Source organism: Haemaphysalis longicornis, unplaced genomic scaffold (genome assembly GCF_048455015.1).
Source record: "Haemaphysalis longicornis isolate Haplotype H1 unplaced genomic scaffold, Haemaphysalis longicornis Haplotype H1 scaffold_3, whole genome shotgun sequence".
Classification (NCBI taxonomy): Eukaryota; Metazoa; Arthropoda; class Arachnida; order Ixodida; family Ixodidae; genus Haemaphysalis; species Haemaphysalis longicornis.
The window spans coordinates 23826678-23847757 of record NW_027526335.1 but is presented as its reverse complement, the minus strand read 5'-3'; the positions used below and the strand labels follow the sequence as shown (position 1 = coordinate 23847757).

Sequence of the window (21080 nt, the reverse complement as noted above, 5' to 3'; positions counted from 1 at the left end):
ACACAAACAAATGCTAAATAAACAGTAATTACAGCGAAGACACCTCGAAGGAGGTTAATACTGACTAAAGAGACAGCTTTCGGGTCGCGTCTCCTTTGCGTTTTCCTAAGAGCATGTCTGACTAGGCTAACAGTCTTATAGTTACGTCTCTCTAACTTCTTTTGAAGGGTCATGAGCCCCTTAGTCGTCCTTAATTAGTTCAGCTTAATCCTCCCGACAGCCCAGGCTTATTCTATCGTGCGCTGCGGAACTAGGCCTGAGGGCGACATCTTCGATCGGCAGAGGTGCGCATTGTTAACTCTGTATTCGTATTTGCACTTCCAGTTGGCTTCACTCTAATCCTGCTCCTCCTGACATTCTCCGGCCTTTGTGTCATCTTCTCCGTGGTGCTCCTCCTCGGATTGTTTTTTGTAAGTCATGCGTTACGGTCGCCACCTTTGCTCTTCTTATCTCGTATTCAATTCAGGATTTTTTATTTTTTGGTTCCCGTCGGCTGTTACAAGACTGGGAGTACTCTGATAAATCCAGTCACTTTCAATGTCCGTTTTGTTTTCTTTCTTTTTTTGTCGCCTTAACGAAAAATTCCAGGCTGAAACGTGAAACCTGGGGAAGGGCGAACCATGCAGTGTATAAGTGTATTCTTGGCGCCTTGGTGTTTTTCCAAGGAAGATGAAACCGTTGGGGGGTACAGGTATACAGCTTTGCTACAAAAGTCTCTTGTCTTTGAAGCACGAAGCTCTCTAGCTCGAGGCGTAAACGAGTGTACTTGTGTTCTTTTAGTACGCGTTACGAAGCGCTCCAGCACGAGGCCTCAACGAGTGTCCTGGTGTTTTCGTAGCGTGAATACATGATCAGAACCATGATTACGACGACGACTACAGAAGACGCCAACAACCCCAGCCCCTAAGGGGCTTCGCCCCTAATACTACAGTACAATAGGTTCCCTTAGGAAGAAGTCCTTTCTGGCGGCCGTATTTTTTTTAGTATAGTGAAAATAATCGAAATATATAAAACAATGGCAGATAAGGAACGAGGTTATTCAACGAATGACGATAGGCAAGTGAATCAATTTAAAGTTGACGTAATAGCAGAAAGATTTACCGGCAAGCTAGGCCAATTAAAGGCTGCTTCGCAAGAGCATCGCTGAGAGCTGTAACCACGCCCACTGAGTGCCAAAGTACCAGCATGGTTCCTTTGGAGCGGGATTACATGGTTTCGAGGATGCAAACAAATCTAAAATCCCGAAATGGAGAGCGTACTACCTAACATACATCGTTGCCCCCTCATGAAGTTTCCAAGCGTACGTGCAGATAGCTATGTTTTCCCGCTCTCGTTTAAAAATGGTATCAAAACAGCGCGAGATGAACAAGAAGCAAGAAAGGACGACAGGACAGCTTCTTTGTGTCTTCTCGCGCTGTTGCAACTATGAACGAGTGCCAACTCGCTCACTCATGTTTCGGGCGAATCCTATTTAGACCTGCGATCGTGAGATCGTTGCAGCAATACTGTGTCTCTGAGGTGACACAGCACCTACGAGATACGAACAAGCTGATGAAACGACGGGTATGTCTATAGGGACGCGCAGGGAAGCCCCCCTCGCGGGTGCTGCGCACCACGTTGTGCCTCTGCGCGTGCCCATCGATCTTTGCAGCGCCTTTGCCTTCAGCGGACGAGAGTAATTGCGGAGTCAGGAACGCCACTGATTGCTTTCCCCCGTGCAACTCCGTCGCCTCGCACTGAGCTGCACGTCGTTATCACCCTCGGTTCGTCCCCCTTGCCAATCCGTTCTCCTCCGCAGGACAACCGGCTCCTACTCATCCCCTGGCTAACTATCGTGTCCATGACGACTCTGCTCGACATCGCGCTCTCACTCTACTTCATCAAGGACTTCGTAAGTCGTCATCTTTCCCTCCCTCGCGTGGCATGCACGCGTGTGGTGAAACTGTTCCCCGTACTCGGATCTTCTCTAAGTGGCCTTCTCGCACTGTGCACCCCCGGCGCTCGTCATCAGAGCGCCAAATGCCATCGCTACACGGCGCCCCCCCGACAAGCGCGCGCGTGCGAGACTCTTAATTTACCGACAGTCTCTATATCTCTTCTAAGCAGTCTCGTTTGCTTGAGCGCTTTGCGAGACACTGGTGCTCCTAGTAGTTGCCCGACTGTGGAGTGTCATCCTCGTTTTCCGGCGTCCCGTCTCTTCCCGGGTAACGCGCAGCCCCGCAATGCCTATGATCGCTGGCGGCAGTTACACGGGCCTTCTCTCGAGAGCGCCGGCGCGGTTAAAACGCGCGCTGCATAGCGGTTTTGATTTATACGCCGCTCGACCGCGTTTCTAGAAACCCCCCGGGAAGGGCAGAAATCGTAGCAATAAAATTTCGCTCGGGCGTTGTTTACCCCATGTTTTCGGGTTACAGTTCCGTTCATGCAAAAGAGGGGTACTAGGAGGTCTCCCTATAGCGTGATGTCTCTTTTTCCGCGTGTGCGTGCCGGCGGGATATTGCAATCACTTACTCTCTTTGTGTAATAAGGTATGACGGGTTGACTGTGTATTTTTTGAGCAAGATAAACAAATTCGGAGGACCTTTCGCATCTTCTCCATATTTATTTTTTTTTATTGCGAACACTGTGAAAATGGGTTTTGTCCCTCTCATTTAGACCAAGTGCACATGGTAAAGCGGTGGTTCCGAACTGCATGCTAAAGGGCAACCGGACACGTGTCCGATGTTTTTGAGCGCTCATCATACAATGTTTAATGGCCGTACAAATGATTTACAAGAGAAGATAAGGACACCTTTATCGACAGCGTTTGCTACAAATTGTTCAGTAACATAGGTCTAAGGAAACAGCCGCAAAACAAATGCAGTTTAATAGCGATAGAGCAGCCCAAGTCCCCCACCCCTCCCCACCCACATAAACAAACAAGTGCACCGGGAAACTCTCCTACTAAATAAAAAGTGAACCAGAGGAAAGGGACGGAGAAGGTGCAATTCAGGACTGAACGCTTTCCCGCCCAGCAAATCCCCCACGTTTAGCAAAAAGTACAGACACACAAAAATTAAAAAGGGTCCGTTTTAACACTGATACTTTATTTAACCTTGCGAAAAATCAGTCCTTCTCAAGATGAAAAATTCCCAATATCACCATCATCATCACCACTACCACCACCACCACTACCATCATCATCCTCAGATGTGCACATAAAATATCTCGTACAAATTATTGTTTTGACAGTTACGAAATCCGAGGAATTGTTATTTCGAAAAGGAGAGGGAGCTGAGTATACATGGCTCCCTTAAGCTCTCATGATCGGTGTTTGGTAGAGTAGCAAGAAAGGTAGAACACTGTGCTAGCCTTATTTTGGTCCGAAAGAACGAAGAGGAGCTGCACCTATGGGGGACAGAGTGTCGGGGGCATATGGAGCGGTCTGGTACGCACACGTTACACAAAAAAAGACAGATATCATTTTGCTCCGCTATCTGGCGCTAATGAACCAAATGGGGCATGCTTGTTCCCCTAGAACGAATCTGCATCATGTCGCCCCGTATATTTTTCTTAACCCGGATTTCGTACAAAGCTGTGAAGATGGGCTATAGTTGGTTCCCAGTCATGGTGAAAAAGCAGCGCACAGATATTGAAGTTAACGGCAGACAAGAAAGAGACAAACACGGACACTGTATGCGCTGTTTTTTGCCATGATTGTGAATTTCGTGCGTCCTTCTTGCATAGCACCAGTGTTCAGCTGTAACCTTACCGCCATATCTAAGGGCCTGATAGTTATTTCTACTTTTTTCCAGCGGGTTGATGGTTTCGTTATCGCCATGTACGTCGTTGACTACACCCTGTGTTCCGTGAACGTAAGTATTTATGCCGTTATTTCAACAGACATGCGAGGTCTCCAGGCGTTGCTGGTGCACTATGTTAGGTGGCGATACCAACATTAGCGGGAGCTCATATGATGTGGCATTGCTGGGCTGAAAAACAGGTTTTCTCGAACTTATTTGGTCGCAATTTAATCATACAGAAACGTCCTACGTTTCCTGTCACGGAAGGCGCACTGGTGAACAGACGCCAGTGTTCATTTCCGTATTGCGTGCTGTACAAACTATCGTCAGGTTCTACACAGAAGGCAGCTTGATGCCGTAGATTAGGTGTTTCTTCTTAAATAAGATATGTTCTAAAACGCATTCGACGTATTCAAATTAACAAAGAGGCTTGCAAAGAGATGGTTACTTTATTTGACCAACTTTATGAAGTTCCTCCTGAAAAAATTGATCAATGAGCGAACTCATAATTTTAAAATACAAGTTAAAAGGGCAGAATTTTTCTTCTTGCGAATTCAGACACATTCGCGTACCGACACCGACGAACGTACTAGGTACGATCTAACCAGGAATAGCTGAATTGACGCACCGTAGTGATGAAAAAATGCTTGCGGGCGTCCGCGGAATTATACGAAATTCTCATGTTTTGATTTGAGTGTTACATGCGCACACATACATACATACATACATACATACATACATGCATGCATGCATATATACATACATACATACATACAGAAATAAGGGTTGGCAGTCGAGAAAACCTCGGAAAGCAAAGGGGAGGATGTGGTAGATCATTGAAACAGATTAAGAATTTGGAAAGAAAGAAAGAAAGTGAAGAAAAAATGCCCGCCAGGTGGGATCCGAACCCACGACCTCCAGAATACCGGTCTGGTGCGATAACCACTACGCTACCGGCGGGGCGATTTTCCCATTCACTTTCTGGGGTATTTATGTTAGGTATGTTTGTTTCCTGTGCTTGGGGGTGGTAGCCAGCGCCATTCGGACTAATCGGGGTGAAGGGGACCTTCTTTTTAAGCCCCGGGTCGTGACTCGAGTGTCTACGACATGTCCAGAGTGGTTGACCAGCTTTGAACCCTCTTAAGCTCCCTTTGGCAACAAGACTGCCAGAACAGAGGCCCTCGCTATGCATGTAGCGAATCAGAATAGGAAATGAGGGGCTCGTTGAAAATAACACAGAAATAAGGGTTGGCAGTCGAGAAAACCTCGGAAAGCAAAGGGGAGGATGTGGTAGATCATTGAAACAGATTAAGAATTTGGAAAGAAAGAAAGAAAGTGAAGAAAAAAATGCCCGCCAGGTGGGATCCGAACCCACGACCTCCAGAATACCGGTCTGGTGCGATAACCACTACGCTACCGGCGGGGCGATTTTCCCATTCACTTTCTGGGGTATTTATGTTAGGTATGTTTGTTTCCTGTGCTTGGGGGTGGTAGCCAGCGCCATTCGGACTAATCGGGGTGAAGGGGACCTTCTTTTTAAGCCCCGGGTCGTGACTCGAGTGTCTACGACATGTCCAGAGTGGTTGACCAGCTTTGAACCCTCTTAAGCTCCCTTTGGCAACAAGACTGCCAGAACAGAGGCCCTCGCTATGCATGTAGCGAATCAGAATAGGAAATGAGGGGCTCGTTGAAAATAACACAGAAATAAGGGTTGGCAGTCGAGAAAACCTCGGAAAGCAAAGGGGAGGATGTGGTAGATCATTGAAACAGATTAAGAATTTGGAAAGAAAGAAAGAAAGTGAAGAAAAAATGCCCGCCAGGTGGGATCCCAAGCACAGGAAACAAACATACCTAACATAAATACCCCAGAAAGTGAATGGGAAAATCGCCCCGCCGGTAGCGTAGTGGTTATCGCACCAGACCGGTATTCTGGAGGTCGTGGGTTCGGATTGTCGTAGACACTCGAGTCACGACCCGGGGCTTAAAAAGAAGGTCCCCTTCACCCCGATTAGTCCGAATGGCGCTGGCTACCACCCCCAAGCACAGGAAACAAACATACCTAACATAAATACCCCAGAAAGTGAATGGGAAAATCGCCCCGCCGGTAGCGTAGTGGTTATCGCACCAGACCGGTATTCTGGAGGTCGTGGGTTCGGATCCCACCTGGCGGGCATTTTTTCTTCACTTTCTTTCTTTCTTTCCAAATTCTTAATCTGTTTCAATGATCTACCACATCCTCCCCTTTGCTTTCCGAGGTTTTCTCGACTGCCAACCCTTATTTCTGTGTTATTTTCAACGAGCCCCTCATTTCCTATTCTGATTCGCTACATGCATAGCGAGGGCCTCTGTTCTGGCAGTCTTGTTGCCAAAGGGAGCTTAAGAGGGTTCAAAGCTGGTCAACCACTCTGGACATGTCGTAGACACTCGAGTCACGACCCGGGGCTTAAAAAGAAGGTCCCCTTCACCCCGATTAGTCCGAATGGCGCTGGCTACCACCCCCAAGCACAGGAAACAAACATACCTAACATAAATACCCCAGAAAGTGAATGGGAAAATCGCCCCGCCGGTAGCGTAGTGGTTATCGCACCAGACCGGTATTCTGGAGGTCGTGGGTTCGGATCCCACCTGGCGGGCATTTTTTCTTCACTTTCTTTCTTTCTTTCCAAATTCTTAATCTGTTTCAATGATCTACCACATCCTCCCCTTTGCTTTCCGAGGTTTTCTCGACTGCCAACCCTTATTTCTGTGTTATTTTCAACGAGCCCCTCATTTCCTATTCTGATTCGCTACATGCATAGCGAGGGCCTCTGTTCTGGCAGTCTTGTTGCCAAAGGGAGCTTAAGAGGGTTCAAAGCTGGTCAACCACTCTGGACATGTCGTAGACACTCGAGTCACGACCCGGGGCTTAAAAAGAAGGTCCCCTTCACCCCGATTAGTCCGAATGGCGCTGGCTACCACCCCCAAGCACAGGAAACAAACATACCTAACATAAATACCCCAGAAAGTGAATGGGAAAATCGCCCCGCCGGTAGCGTAGTGGTTATCGCACCAGACCGGTATTCTGGAGGTCGTGGGTTCGGATCCCACCTGGCGGGCATTTTTTCTTCACTTTCTTTCTTTCTTTCCAAATTCTTAATCTGTTTCAATGATCTACCACATCCTCCCCTACATACATACATACATACATACATACATACATACATACATACATACATACATGCATACATACATACATACATACATACATACATACATACATACATACATGCATGCATGCATGCATGCATGCATACATGCATACATGCATACATACATACATACATACATCTCGTTTGACAGGGAAAATGTGCAACTCGTTCACGGCCCACGTCCCGTTCTTGTTTAATCGACAAATTTCTCCATCTGGTTCGATGTTCTTGATCAGATCGAAGTAAACGCCAGCAGAACAAACTCCGCGGCATTCGATTTGCCGTCGTTCGACACCGAACGTCACTTTTCCGGCTGATTCTTCAACAATTGTGTTCCTTTTTATAGTTTGCCGAGCCCAAGTTCGCTCTAACAAAATTCTATTACTACAAGAGCCTTGTGACGTTCTTGACTACCTGACAGTATAATTGCGGGGAAACTACGCCTTGAACGGCAGCAAAGAACAGCTAAGGATATGAACAAAAGGAAAGACACGTCGAAAAATGAATGCTTTTGATGTTTCGGCTGATGGACAGACTCTTGGAAGATTAAAGGCAGTGAAATCTCATACAAAAAAAGACGTTTTTGCCGCTTACTTGTCGAAATATTCGGGTCCAAGCCCAGCGGCCTAAGAAGCGTAGCCAGCCGGATCCGGGGTCGTCGACCACGTTCCGCCGCCCGGAATGTTCGCCAGAGGGAGGGATTAGACGTTTTCGTTTAAACAGGTCACACCAATCGCGCCACTGGGACGTGACAGGTCCCGTTAAAATCGGCATACCTTTCCTGTCAGAAATTGTAGGAGGGCATTTGCTCTTGTTATATGGCGTGCCGCCTCTTCGGAGTGCTCTGCCTTGTCCGATATTCCTGACAGCACATATAGACAAGTCTTTATTGCTGCTGACGTCAAATTTATTGGACGGCTTTCACCATGGCAGAATTGCTTGCAGGAATAGACTTTGTTAAAAGAGAGACTGTGCCTTGTTCGCGCACCAGTTACTGCGAGCTTTTTATGAATTTGAGCAATAGTGCCCTCATTCCACGCGTCGATATCATCAACGAGGCATGATTAAGTGGCATCGCTTCTCCCAACTAAAAAGCAGTGCATCTCGTTCTTATTTTAAAACTTGGTTATCCGGCGACTGTTCTGCAAAACCTTCAGCCAATCTCGCTTACGTAGACGCTTTGAAAGCTTGCGGAGAAAGTGCTGGCCGCTCGTCTGGCGTGGTGGCTTGAGCAGCGTGTATATTACCACACCGCACAAATTGGCTTTCGCCCATCACCAGGCACAGAAGACCATGCCCTTAGGGTTGTAGCAGCATGATCCTCGTCATTAGTCCATAATCATGGTGTACGCACCATCCCAGCAATGAACATACAACAAGGCTATGCGAGCTGCAGCCACATTGCCATCCTCGACTCGACTGACCTGCACCATTTCTCGCGTGGGAGCAGGTCAGTATAGTTTCTTTAGGACAGGAAATTTAAGCGCTTGGTGCGTGCGTGCATGCGTGCGATGTGTCCGCGTGTGTGCGTGCGGCGCGCGTGTGTGTGTGCGTGCGTGTGCGCGCGTGTGTGAAGAGAGTGAAAGAGGGAGGGAGGGTCTCTTATTATCCCAAAATCGTTTTGTTCAACGCCATATTTTAGACGTTTTCGGGAAAGGCCACACACTCAATTTTCTGAATACTGTGTATAGCAGGTCACGATGAAGGCCTTAAAAATACAGAACTCCACTTCATCTTACAATGACTGATGTGACAGGGCCTCCTTTAATTTCACGTACTCAGCTACTGAACCTCCCTCTATCTCGTTATAACTGTTCGAGCTTGAGTGGAAATAAATTATGCCCTACGTAATGCCTCGTTAAACGAGGCCCCGCTATAGAACGCTCTTTGTCTGGCGGCTGAAAACTTTCGCGGCAGTTGTTGTTGTTTTTTAATCTGGACGAAGCAGTGTGGTTGGATGGTGGATGTGGCGCCCCAGAGTAACGCAAGCAAATTATTCACTGCTCCGTACACTGCAATCTCGTCCGGTTTAATTTTCTCCCATCGAGCCCAAAGTTAGTGTTTCTCTGAGCGACCACCTGCCCAGATTTCTTTTACTTTTTTTTCTTGTAGATATCCCTACAATTTACTTTAGTCTTCTCAATCATTAAAAAAACACAAGACACGTTACCTCCAACAACGAAAGCCCGAGCGCAGTCTTACAACCATAATAATGCTTTGCTTTCTTTTGCCAATAAAGCACTAGCGTACTGCTTAATTCACAAGCCTCCTCGAGTGCTCTGCAGGCCTGTAAATGAAAGTCCCTGCCGCAAAAAGAAGAAAAGCTACACATTTCAAGGAGGCAATAAGTGAACGTGCACGTGCATTGACCCGAACAATTCTGCTTTGCTTTGGGGCTTCCCAAAGTTGCTTCGCCTGAACTGCATTTATTTTCTTTGTTACGCAGCGGGCGAAAATGTACGGATACGCATAAAAGTACGCTATCTACTTCAGATATCTTGAGCTTGTTGCTGGAAGACGCTACAGGGAGCAGCATTAAAGCACTCTCCTCGTCCTATTCTTCTAGCGCACTTTTACGAGCCCCACGAAACTGTTCCGGTTCAATTCGTTCGGTTCAAAAAACATGGAGCTGTTCAGTGGGAATCCGGGGCTCACACCCCGATGGGTATCGGGGTCTTTTTATAAGACTCAGAGATTTTCTGACTGCAGGCACTCAAAAAGAGATAGATATTCAGCGACCCCCCCCCCCCCCCCTACGGGGTTTGTGCGTGTATCTGTGAGAAGAAAGTTTTTTTTTTCATTTCCCTCCCGAAATAAAAAAAATACAATCGCTAAAATACATCATTTATAATCAGAATAATGCAGGACTTGGCAACTGTTTTTGGAGCATTAGTGTAAAAGACACTTTCTCCAAGATTGAAAGGAGGGGGCACGCTTAGACCGTTCGAATGCGGGGTGGATAGCTGACCTGAAATGGGGATTACACAGCATGAAAAATCCGCATACAAACAGCATTTCGCCCTTTGATGCTTCCGGTTTCGATGTTAAAGATTGTTTTGGGCTCCTGTACAGTTGCTGAAAGATTGAAGTATCTGATTCACATTAAAGGTACGTGCCAAGACGAGCTATATTAGAAAAAAACAGTGGTTGATTTCTGTGTCATAGGAATCGGTAAAACACGAAAGTGAAATGTGCTGCGAAATCTGCAGCTGAGCGTGATTTGCGGGTCAGCGGCTGTCTTGTGGGTGTGCTTGGCTAGCGACGTCCTGCTGGCGGGTCGCTTCGGCAAAGGTGTACTGGCGTCATTTCCATGACGGATATGACGTCAGTGAAATCTTGGTGCATCACGACATAATGAACTTTCGTGTTAAAGCACAAAACCCGAAAACGAACAACCCTACATATAACGTACTCTCTAGTACTAAAGGTTGCTTCCCCGCAAGAAGACCTTGCGTGCAGGGGTGCACCCTTTACAGGCCACCTGCTCCGTTGTACTGGCGTCATTTCCGTGACGGATATGACGTCAGTGAAATCTTTGTGTTTCCGGGAATAAAACACTTTCGTGTGAAAAAAAGAAATATCTTTCGCGCGAAGCGAAAGCATAACGGCATGTAGAAAAATAGTCACCATACACAAGCTCTCCCCACAAGTTATCTGCCTTTCTTTTTTTTCTGTCGTGCGTTCTCTTCTGCCCTTCCTTATGCTCTAAGTTGGCTGGCCCGCTGCTTCCCCAATTGGCCTGCCTGCTTAGTGTGTGTTCCTTCGGTCCAGTCGCCCAGTTGTCCATGCCAAATGAAGTGCACTCCCTTATTGGATTAATTCCCCCTTGCAACAAGATCTTCGGCTCCATGTTGCCGCATCCAATGCACGGTATCTCAACTGAAGAGTGGAAGGAACGAGTTTCCCGCATGTACAGTCGCGCTCACTATGACCTACACCGCTCATTAGTATTCAGACGATTATATCGACAAAACAATGACTATGGGCATATACGTTAGGATAAGGCTTGATTCATTAGGACGTTGTTCTCCTAATGCGCACTTGGTCTAACCCCGGGTGCCAGACAAAGGTCACATAAAGCTGTGAATACTAATGAGCGGTGTAGGTCATAGTGAGCGCGACTGTACGTGCGTTCTTATACGACGCCTTGAAGAACGCGAGGCAACCGCGAAACTCTTGCATGTCTGTAAAGCGTGCATCTTAGCGCAAAGAAGAGCACTGCGGCGAAGCATTACTCAAACCCAGTCATGTATGGGTCCCCGTGACGCGGTGATGCGGTGAAGTGATAATACCCAAAGCTATACCCAACGAATAACCCGTCTAAACTAAGTATGCGGTAGCATTAGGTAGATTAACCGCCGACGACCACCGGCGAGGTTACTTGCAAAACAATTACGTGACTGCAGCATTGCTGGCAAACGTATCGCGCGAGTTTGCGATATAAAAGAAATTAAATAATCCGACTTGGAAAATTGATTGTTATCTTTTTAATCATACGATTATAACTTCCACGTAAAAAAATTGAAGATAGCGGAAAAAGAAAGCCACTCAAAATGTGTAGTATTACCATTATTACTAGCTGCTCTGAAGGTCAGGAGGTTAAAGATCCTACAGTTGACACCAATGCCATGCGTGACATGCACATCCAAATGCTTTCGATGTTTTCTGTTGCTGCTATTTTTGTCACCGTATCCCTAGCAGCTTCTTTTCACCGGGAACAAGAGAGTCAACTAAAGTCCATTTCTTGGCTAATTCCTTTGTATATATCGGCTTGGATACAAAGGAACACAGCAGATTTGACGATACTCTAACGCACCCACCTGAATGCCAACTATTTATTTTTCATTCATTCATTCATTCATTCATATCCGTAAAGGCCTTCACTGGGAGGGTATTACATAGGGGGCGAAAAACATTGAAAAAAAAAACAATGCAAACAAAGCTTACAAACAAGTTATACGCAAAAGAAGCTAATACAAGTTGGTTCATGGCAAAAAATAAATGTAGAGCAAAAATAACAAAAACTGAGAAAACACTTATACACACCTATGAAAACATTTAGTGAAGTAAAATGCCATGGCAGTGCTTATTAGTTCTTGAAATTTGATTACATCGGTGACAGTTGCAATACGAGATAGGAGGGCATTCCAATCAACAATTGTGCGAGGTATTACGAATAGCTATACAAGTGTGGCACTTTACACGCATCATCTTTAAGGCATGGCCACGTCGGGGGAAATTGACTGGTGGCAAAGAAAAGAAATCGCCGTGAAGTGAAGGGTGATGCTACAGTTAATTAAACAATGATAACCGTGATATTTTACGCCGATGTGAAAGGATCCGTAAGGATGCACGAAGTTTTAGAGCCGTGACGCAGGTATGACGTGAATAAGCTAGGAGTCGAACCTCTCCATTTAAGACAAGTGCGCCTCTTAGGACAGCACTTGAACTGCAGGTGTTGTCCCTCAAGGTAACGCCAAAAATGAGCAGTGGCTTAGCTCGGCTATGCCAGGATATACGTAGCGTGAGCTAAGGTTCAGCAATCCAGTCCAGTCCAGTCTAGTCCAGTCACCAATCCTCGTGCATGCACAGCACGGCTCTCCAGGAGCCACGCGAAACTGCTATCAAGCGGCCCCGGCGCAGCGTCAGACTTGGCTACTGCGCAACGGAGGCGCACAGCTGGGATCGCGCCGGTGCCATTGCATCTGCCGCGGCTATGACGTCACTCCTCTGGAATGCGCAGACCGGCGAATGTGCAGACCCAATTCTCTCCACACGCGTACCCCAATTGGATTGGATTCCCAATACAATACAATACAATACAATACAATACAATACAATACAATACAATACAATACAATACAATACAATACAATACAATGCAATACAATTCAATTTAATCTAATCCAATTTAATCCAATACAATACAATCCAAATACAATCCAATGCTCCTCGTGCTTGCGCAGCACGGCCCTTCAAGGTCCAGCCGAAACTGCTCAACCTCGGCCAGTGTAGCTTGCTTACGCTACAAAAATATTCTGAGATTAACAGAAGAAACCTACAGCGTCGTCGGTTATTTTGAAATGATTCTCACGCACTGCACGGAATCACCCAGCTTCGCTTGGAACAAAACTTCTCTTTGACTCCACTGACACCATTTCCGAATACTTTATCCGTGAGAGTAAGACAAAAGACGCCAGAAGCAAACGCAATGGTTAATCTACCGGCTTCCTCTTTTTAAAAAAAATAGGGCTCACTTCGTTCCGAAGAAGTTTAAAAACACTAAATTCGGAACAGTGGTGTCCGTCTTACTTCTCACTTACTCCAAAAAAGCGTACTGCGAAGAGCAGTGGAGATATAGGTAGAGAATCGTGGGTATCTCGAGTAAAAAATTCGCAACCGGAACGACTCTCAGATCCCACGAGAACTGGTCGGCCTAGCAGGGATGTCTAGCTTAAGTAGACAGTGACATTTTGTAAGTAGAAATACAGTGCGTGGGAGGTAGCTGCTGCGAAGCAGACAGGTGCACAGACCAGGGTCGCTTGTTTGAAGCTTCCAAAGCCGGCTCTGGTTACCGGCTAGCGGAATAATACAGTGCTTTCTACTATGGGCTCAGGAGAGCGCGGGATAAGGACTGGGAAACGTGGAAAAGAAGAGTCGCTGACGTTCCTGATTGCTTCCGCCTTAGCCGATAAGAAGTGGACCAGTCAGCGCCACTACCCCGTCCGTCCTTATTTCAGGAAGTTTTTCGTTCGTTTTTCGCGCTTTGGTTCTGCTCCAATCACTCGAACGGCCTCCACAGCCGTCTTTTGAAGCCGGCTTCTCCTGGCAGCAACCAAGCGCGCAGGCAGAGCGATCTTTCGTGTTTTCGCCGATACGTAATCCTTCGAAGTCGCGACTTAAACGACGGGTCCATCAGAGCGCTCCAATTTGTTTTCTTGCCATCTTCACTCCCTCTTCAGCTATCTTTATTGCTTTACATACCCTGGTTTCGCACCTCTTTTTTTCTTCTTCTACTCTATGTTGTGCGCACAGATGGTTTCCGACGGCCTTGTTCAGAGTGCTCTAGAAGATGCATTTCTCAGAGGCCTTCATTCTGCTTTAACTTGTTCGTAGTTGATTTTTACGCTTTTATTTTTCAGAAAACGAAAAGGAAAGGGCTCAACTGCCAACTAGAAAGTTATGCCGACACACAGCCTTGGCAGCTGTTTTTTTTTTTTACTTCTGGTTAGTGCTAGTGTCACTAGATAAGGTTACAGAGTGCCGGCACTCTTTTCTCCTAATGTTCCCTGCCGCCGCCATGATCATTGGTCTGTTCACATCACGTGACACCCGTTTACACTGCGACGGTTCATGGGCGCTGCCATTTTGTCGCTTGTGCATTTTCAGTCGGTAAACTGTGGTAGACTTAGCTTGTCCTCCCTGCTCTGCGGCTGCGCGCGACTGACATTGTTCCGAACACAAATCAAAGATAACGCGTGTAGCAGCATTTCAGCAGCAGAAGTGCGTACAAAGATGCCGTTTTGCTGTATCTTCGGCAGCGTTGTTAACAAGCACCCCGATAGAAGTTAACGGCGAGGCCGTAGAAGCGGCAATCTCGCAACACTGATAAGCACCAAAATGACCGCCGTTGCTTACTTGCGTGCCTGAGTGCCGCTACTCTTATACCGTATCTAGTGACACTAGTTAGTGCACGGCACGCTCAGAGCTTGTTATAACTAATGCGTGCTAACCAAATCGCTCTCTGTTTGTTCATCTTGTGCTGTCAAAGCTTTTCTTTTTTGTGTGATCTGTAACGGAGTAACAACAGGCGAGGCTTGTACCATAGTTTTACGTCGACGCATGACTGGCGCGCCTTTTTACGACGTAACGTGCAATAAAAAAACATTCCTCCTGCATCGTGGCCTATGAACTCATGGAGCTCGTAGTCGACTCGCGTTTTCTTGTGGGCCGAGCTTTTACTGCTGAACTATGCGTGGTAGCGCATTGCCTAATGGTGCGGTGGAGGCGCCCTGCGCTCATCATCTCAGGACACTCACGGGAATAACGTCCACCCGTTTCGCCCTTACAACGCATTCTCTTCACAGCCACTAAGCCCGGCTGAGGCCAAAATAGCAGGCATGTTTTCTCGACGTAGCGAAAGTAGCCTGCACGTGCGCTATCTTCCCCGTCACTCTCGTCTCGCTTCCCACTGCTAAGCAATAGCGCGTGTTTCCGCCTCCAACTACAAACTTTCGTGCAGTTAAGCGAAGAAAATCTATTACCTTTTACAGTCACTCGCTCCCATCATCACTGCTTTTCTTTGCTCCCTCCCTCCTCTCTTTTTTATTTGCACAGGCTTCGCTCTTGCTTCCGGATGAATCGTAAAAACGTACTCGCACGTATTTTTTTTTTTCTGCTAGCAGCATTCTCAAAAAAGCAATTAACTACACGAGGTGTTACAGGAAAGACTTTATGTAATTTTTAAAAATGGGCTTTCGGAGGTAAAATTGTTGTTTTGGCGCGAAGTGGTCAGAGGCCGTGGCGGACTCAGTAAAACGGGTTCCAAGTGCTGTTTAGCGAGACAATTACAATTAATTACCTTTTAAAATGTAATAGTTAGGTGTCTGAATGTAACGATAGAATTGTGAAGGATCATCGAGCAAACCGATAACCACCATTAGATTTGCGAATTGGTAATTCAGTGCAGACATGCAGCGCTCAAGATCCTCAGCTCTCCAGATAAGCGCAACGGGCTCCGTGTGGCAGCTGAGCGCCGCATAGCCACACCCACACGCTCATGTTACTCGGAGCTGTACACGTCACACGCCCACCACGTTGTAGCTTCAACATTATGTAGGCATGCAAACGGCGGCCACGGCGCAACACTTTCCGCTCGAGCCGAAGATGAAGTGTGTTTTGCGTGTGACGTGTACAGCTCCGAGTAGGATGAGCGTGTGGGTGTGGCTTTGCGGCGCTCAGCTGCCACACGGAGCCCCTTGAGCTCATCTGGAGCGCTGAGGTTCTTGAGCGCTGCATGTCTGCACTGAATTACAATTTCGCAAATCTAATGGTGGTTATCGGTTTGCTCGATGATCCTTTACAATTCTATCATTACATTCAGACACCTAACTATTATATTTTAAAAGGTAATTAATTGTAATATTCTCGCTAAACAGCACTTGGAACCAGTTTTATTGCGTCCGTCAGGGCCTCTGACCACTTCGCGCAAAAAAAAAAAAAACAATTTTAGTTTTGAAAGTCTTTTTTTAATTGTTTAATTAATACCCTGATTTTGCCGCATTACTTGCTCAGCGCGAACTTCAATAGAAATCTGCACAGAGCGGAAAAAACATGGCTGTTCTTTGAGCGTTTTATCCTTATTTTCGTGTTTTTCATGTGAGTGCAGAGGGCCCGAGAACTGTTTTCGGGGTACTATTCAAACATTTTCTCTCCGCGAGCGGACACTGAAGCTCGCTGTATAAGCCTTCAAAGTTTACCCACTATACAACCCTCGCGCGTTTTCTTGCATTGTGCGGGTCGGGAGCGTAGCGCAACGCTCATCTTTATCGCTGCACGCAAAACGAGGAGTGCGCATGCAATCTGAAACTTTCCGGAGTATAACAGCAGGTGCACACGAAGCACAGCACCGCAAATATTTTCCCTCCGTATCAAGCCGACACGGTGATTATCGCTGTGATAGAAACTTAGTTCCTTCTTAAAGGCTTAAAACTCAAGCAAAGAAAAGAAAACACCGACAAACTGGACGGTTTTTATTTACTCACGAAAATGTGAAAATAACATTCCTAGTTTCCCCTTCGTTCTATTACAAAAAAAGAACACGATCATGCAGAACTCCGGGGCGGGAAGGGGGGGGGGGGGGGGGGGGGGCACTCCGACACGTTGTGCATTTGCAGTAAATAGTGGCTGAGTGCAGTAAATATTGGCTGAGATGTACGGAGTGGCTGAGATGTACTGTGAGATGTACTACTGAGATGTACTTCAGCTGCTCTCCCTAAGTAAACCCCCTTCATAATACATATGAATTTATAAAGCTGCTGCTGGTATGATTGAAAAACAAGTAATTTTTATTTCGTTGTATATAGTTTAACGTAAAATTCTTCTGCGACCAATCGAACATTTTCGGAAAGGTGACGGGTATAACACTCACGAATGTAACGGCTGCTGAGCAAGAGCAGAGTTGTCCTGAGGTGTACATGGGATATACAGTCGAACCTCGTTATAGCAAACACTGATATAGCGAATTATTGGATATAGCGAACTAAACGCGAAGTTTGTTTGGTCACGCTTAATTTCAATGAAACCTATTCTTTTTATAACGAAACCAAAACCTCGAGAGCCGCGCGATATTGGCTATAACGAAGAAATATTTGGTTCCCGCGAGGCTCAAAACTCTGCTGCTAGAATAATAAAAGCAAAATTTAAAAAAAAAGTTAGACAGAACAATCGTTTTTTATTAGCTTACGGCCCTTTATTGCATATACATTGTGAAGAACTTCATTCCGTTCACACTGTGAAAAGTCACCCGGCGAAGGCCACATCCTCCTTCAAGTACATAAGAAGGCCGGCCTATTTTGCCGAACAAACTTTGTTCTTCTGTGTAATTTCACGATCTCACGTTCCAGTCTGTTTAGTTACAAATGCCACAAGAAAAAAGATAAGGACTACCTCGTTTATAGTGGGTTCGAAGCGTAGAACAATGCGTTTTTTAGGTAAGGTTGTTGCGCGAGCCACATCGCCGATTTATTAGAGCCGATTGTTTACCTCTGCGGTTATAAGGAATATCGGATATAACGAAATAATTTACTGCCCCGATACTACTCCGTTATAGCGAGGTTCGACTGTCAATATAAACGATGTGATTTGTCTGCATTGACAGAACGGCCTCCATACGTGTTCCGTGTCTAACGGGTGCGGCGTCTGTATTTCAACAGATCTACTGCATAATGTGCGTACTATCCCAGTACCAGGAATACGCTGTCGGCAGGCGAGCTGGGGGTCACACGAACCGAGCAGTGGTGAGTATTGGACATTTTGTCGCCTGCTATGTAACCTGAAACTGAGAGGATTATCTGCGGAGCCCTCCAAGCAATAATAATAATAATAATAATAATAATAAATAAATATATAAAACTAAACCCAGTTCCACCCAGTGTGAAATCTGCTGAAACAGAGGATCTGGGGCGTGTCTTTACAAACATTTCGTATAGCTTCGGCTTCTTTCTTGTGCGAAATATTAGAGTGGTCTCATCCGCTAATTGACGTGTATTGTTTTCGGATAGTTCCGGTACTATAGGGATGCCTTCCACGGGGCGAGGCCCACACATCAGCCTCTGCTCGATAAATAAAAATATTCATTCATTCTCTCTCTCTCTCTCTCTCTCTCTCTCTCTCTCTCTCTCTCTCTCTCTCTCTCTCTCTCTCTCTCTCTCTCTCTCTCTCTCTCTCTCTCTCTCTCCATCAAGACAGCCGTTAGAGCCGTTTTCTGTAACCATACTCCATCCGTAGATGGCCAAGAATTGATAGCAGACAGAAATCCTGTAACGTTTACAAATTTGCTAGGAACTAATTAAGGAAAGCAAATGGAACTCGGAGTGATGGTATAGTCGTTTTAGCAGCTAATTTTAATATAATTTGTTTCGGGATAATTTAAATAGCACAAGAGTTGGAGATGTTTTCTGTAATCAACTCCGTCCGTAGATGGCCATGCTGCGCTGTGCAACAAACAGTGTGAAAAAGCCAGTTTACGAAAACGAAGCTTTTGTAAACTGGCTTTCGTAAACGAGTTTACTTTACTTTAATCAAAAATGCATTGCTCGGAACCCACTTTCGGGGGCAATATAAGCCATCCTATAAAAAATACGAAGGCCCTAGGACCTTGTTTTGTTTTTCATGATTTTTTTTCTTCACTGGGAACCGGTTCTTGCGGAGCAGAGAAACATGCTCCAGGCAGAGCGTGGCACGATACCAGCAGAGGCTGTCGTCAGGGCCAACCCTAGAACAGGTCCGCTGTCAATCAAAGAGAAGACAAAAACATCACACATATATTTGTTTCGGCGTTTCTAGACTAAAGCGTCTGCAGTGATCTCTAAATTCAATTTTGGTACATTAGAAGCAGAATGGAGCACCTTGTCAGATTCAATTACTATCGTTTTTTGCCTTACAAAACCTCTACAGCAACATTTGAAGAAACAATCCGAGCAACGAAGGGGATACAGCAGTACGTCCTGTACTCAGTCCGGTAATATCTATGCGAATAAGGCAATTATTTATTTCGTTAATTCCTGTTCGCTTAATTATATCGCTTATTTCTTTATATCTCCAAGCTTCCGCAGCTGCACTGTGCCGAGGACTGCCCTGCACTAGATAACTTAACAAGCTGAAGCAAGAGAACATTGACGGGTTGATCTAGGAAATGAGTTTAGGTGGTTAACTTCGCAGGCGATTGCTAAGGAAGCTTTTTTTTTTAAGCGAAGCTTGCTGTTCCTGACTGATGCCGTCCGTCGTTACGCGGGAACGCACTATGAGAAAGCCAACTTACACAACGAACCCCTCAAGAAAAATTCGCTTCCCGTGTTCGGAATTGAATCTGGTTCCCTCGCGTTATGAAGCCGACGTGTACCCGATTGCGCCATCCTGACACGACCGAAGTAGTTTGCATTTTGGGCTCTGACTCTGACTCAGGTTGTATGAGAAAAAACTGTTTTTTAACCAACTTTCTCTTAAAAAGGGGACTTAAAAAGGGGAAGCAAGGAGGCTCTAATGCTCTAACTTCGGCACACGTGACATCAACGCCCAAGTTTAAAAGTTCAGACCTGCCCCGTGACACGTTTTGCTGTCTTACTGCTTGGATGTCGCTATCGGAGGGACTTTAAATCTCACCTGTCGTTGTGTGACTCGAGCATTGACATTGTCATCGATAGCTTGAGTCGCATTGAACGGATCGCTTTCTAATGCACTCAGGCTTCTGTGTAGCCTTTACATAATGCTATATATTTTTTCACGAGCCATAGTTTGAGAAAGCAGTGTTTAGTGCTGAGCCGAACATGACTTCGTTTATAGCCGCAGTTGAATGTACTTCTTATTTCTGTTTGTGTGCACATGCAGCTGGTGTAGTTTGGCTTCGTTTTGTTTACTGTGTTTGCTTTTATTTCATTGCCTCGATGCATAGCGCCGGATAAGAAGCGAGTTCGAGCTGTATCGAGGAAGCTAGTTATTTTATTTCTTTCTTTTTTAGGTACCCTTGCTAAGTCCGCCTCAATATCCTGTCGACTATGACAGTGATTCAATTTCCCTGAACACTGAAAATTGTCGATTAGTCCGTTTCTCGATAAAATTAGCTTCAAGAAAGACCGCTGTCCCCAAATAAGAAGCTGGCAGTCACGTAAAATTTGACTAAAAAAGGATCTCAACCTTCTCATTACGTAAAGCAAACGTCACGCTGCTCTCATTTAGTCATGGCTCGCTGTCTTCCCATTCACAACATGTTTTATGTCAAACCTTATACTGGATTGGTGTACCACTAACCATGTTGTATCAGTCAGAGGTGTTTTCGCAAGCCCCTGAATATCGCTTAGTGCCGAATTGGTTTTATCTCCAAAAGAATACAAATAAGAATGTACCAAAAAAAAAATTCAAAGTCCACCTTAACGAAGTCACGGAGTGAAGCGCGTTTTAGAAATTGATAGCATCTCTTAGCTATGCGTAAGAGTGCACCTTGTCGGTTAAATCTCGCAACGCGTAAATAGTGTTCCAGCTTTGTATTCAACAGTACGAAGGCATTTTACAGTTCGCAGCTGATCCAAATCACGACGGCTAATGTTTAATTTTCCTAGGGTGAAATTGTTATTCTCGAACAGTTTTACGACCACGTTCAGCGGAGATCACCGGGAAAGCATATATGAGTATTTCGCACCTCAGGGTGCTTAACTTAAGCATCGCACTCATTCCAAGTAACGCAGGGACAAAACTAAGCACGTTCAGAACTGTTCGTAACGGTATGCACAAGCCCAGCAAAATCAGCTTTCATTGCCCGCCCTGCAATACTAGGGCTTCTGTCTGCCCCTCTACGTTTCATGAAACGTTGTTTTCTTGATGACACCAAACGAGC

General features: G+C 45.8%; 1 protein-coding gene across 2 annotated transcripts in view; it reads left to right on the top strand.

Moving 5' to 3' along the window:
• The window catches only part of LOC144173194 (uncharacterized), a 98725-nt gene that overhangs the window by 43712 nt on the left and 33933 nt on the right, over positions 1-21080 (top strand). The window contains exons 3-6 of one of the 2 annotated variants that reach the window (XM_077701706.1): positions 325-410; positions 1799-1891; positions 3795-3854; positions 17905-17988. In XM_077701706.1, coding sequence (XP_077557832.1) covers positions 325-410; positions 1799-1891; positions 3795-3854; positions 17905-17988 — 323 coding nt within the window. The remainder of the gene's footprint in view (positions 1-324; positions 411-1798; positions 1892-3794; positions 3855-17904; positions 17989-21080) is intronic. The other variant, XM_077701707.1, reaches the window with a different exon arrangement.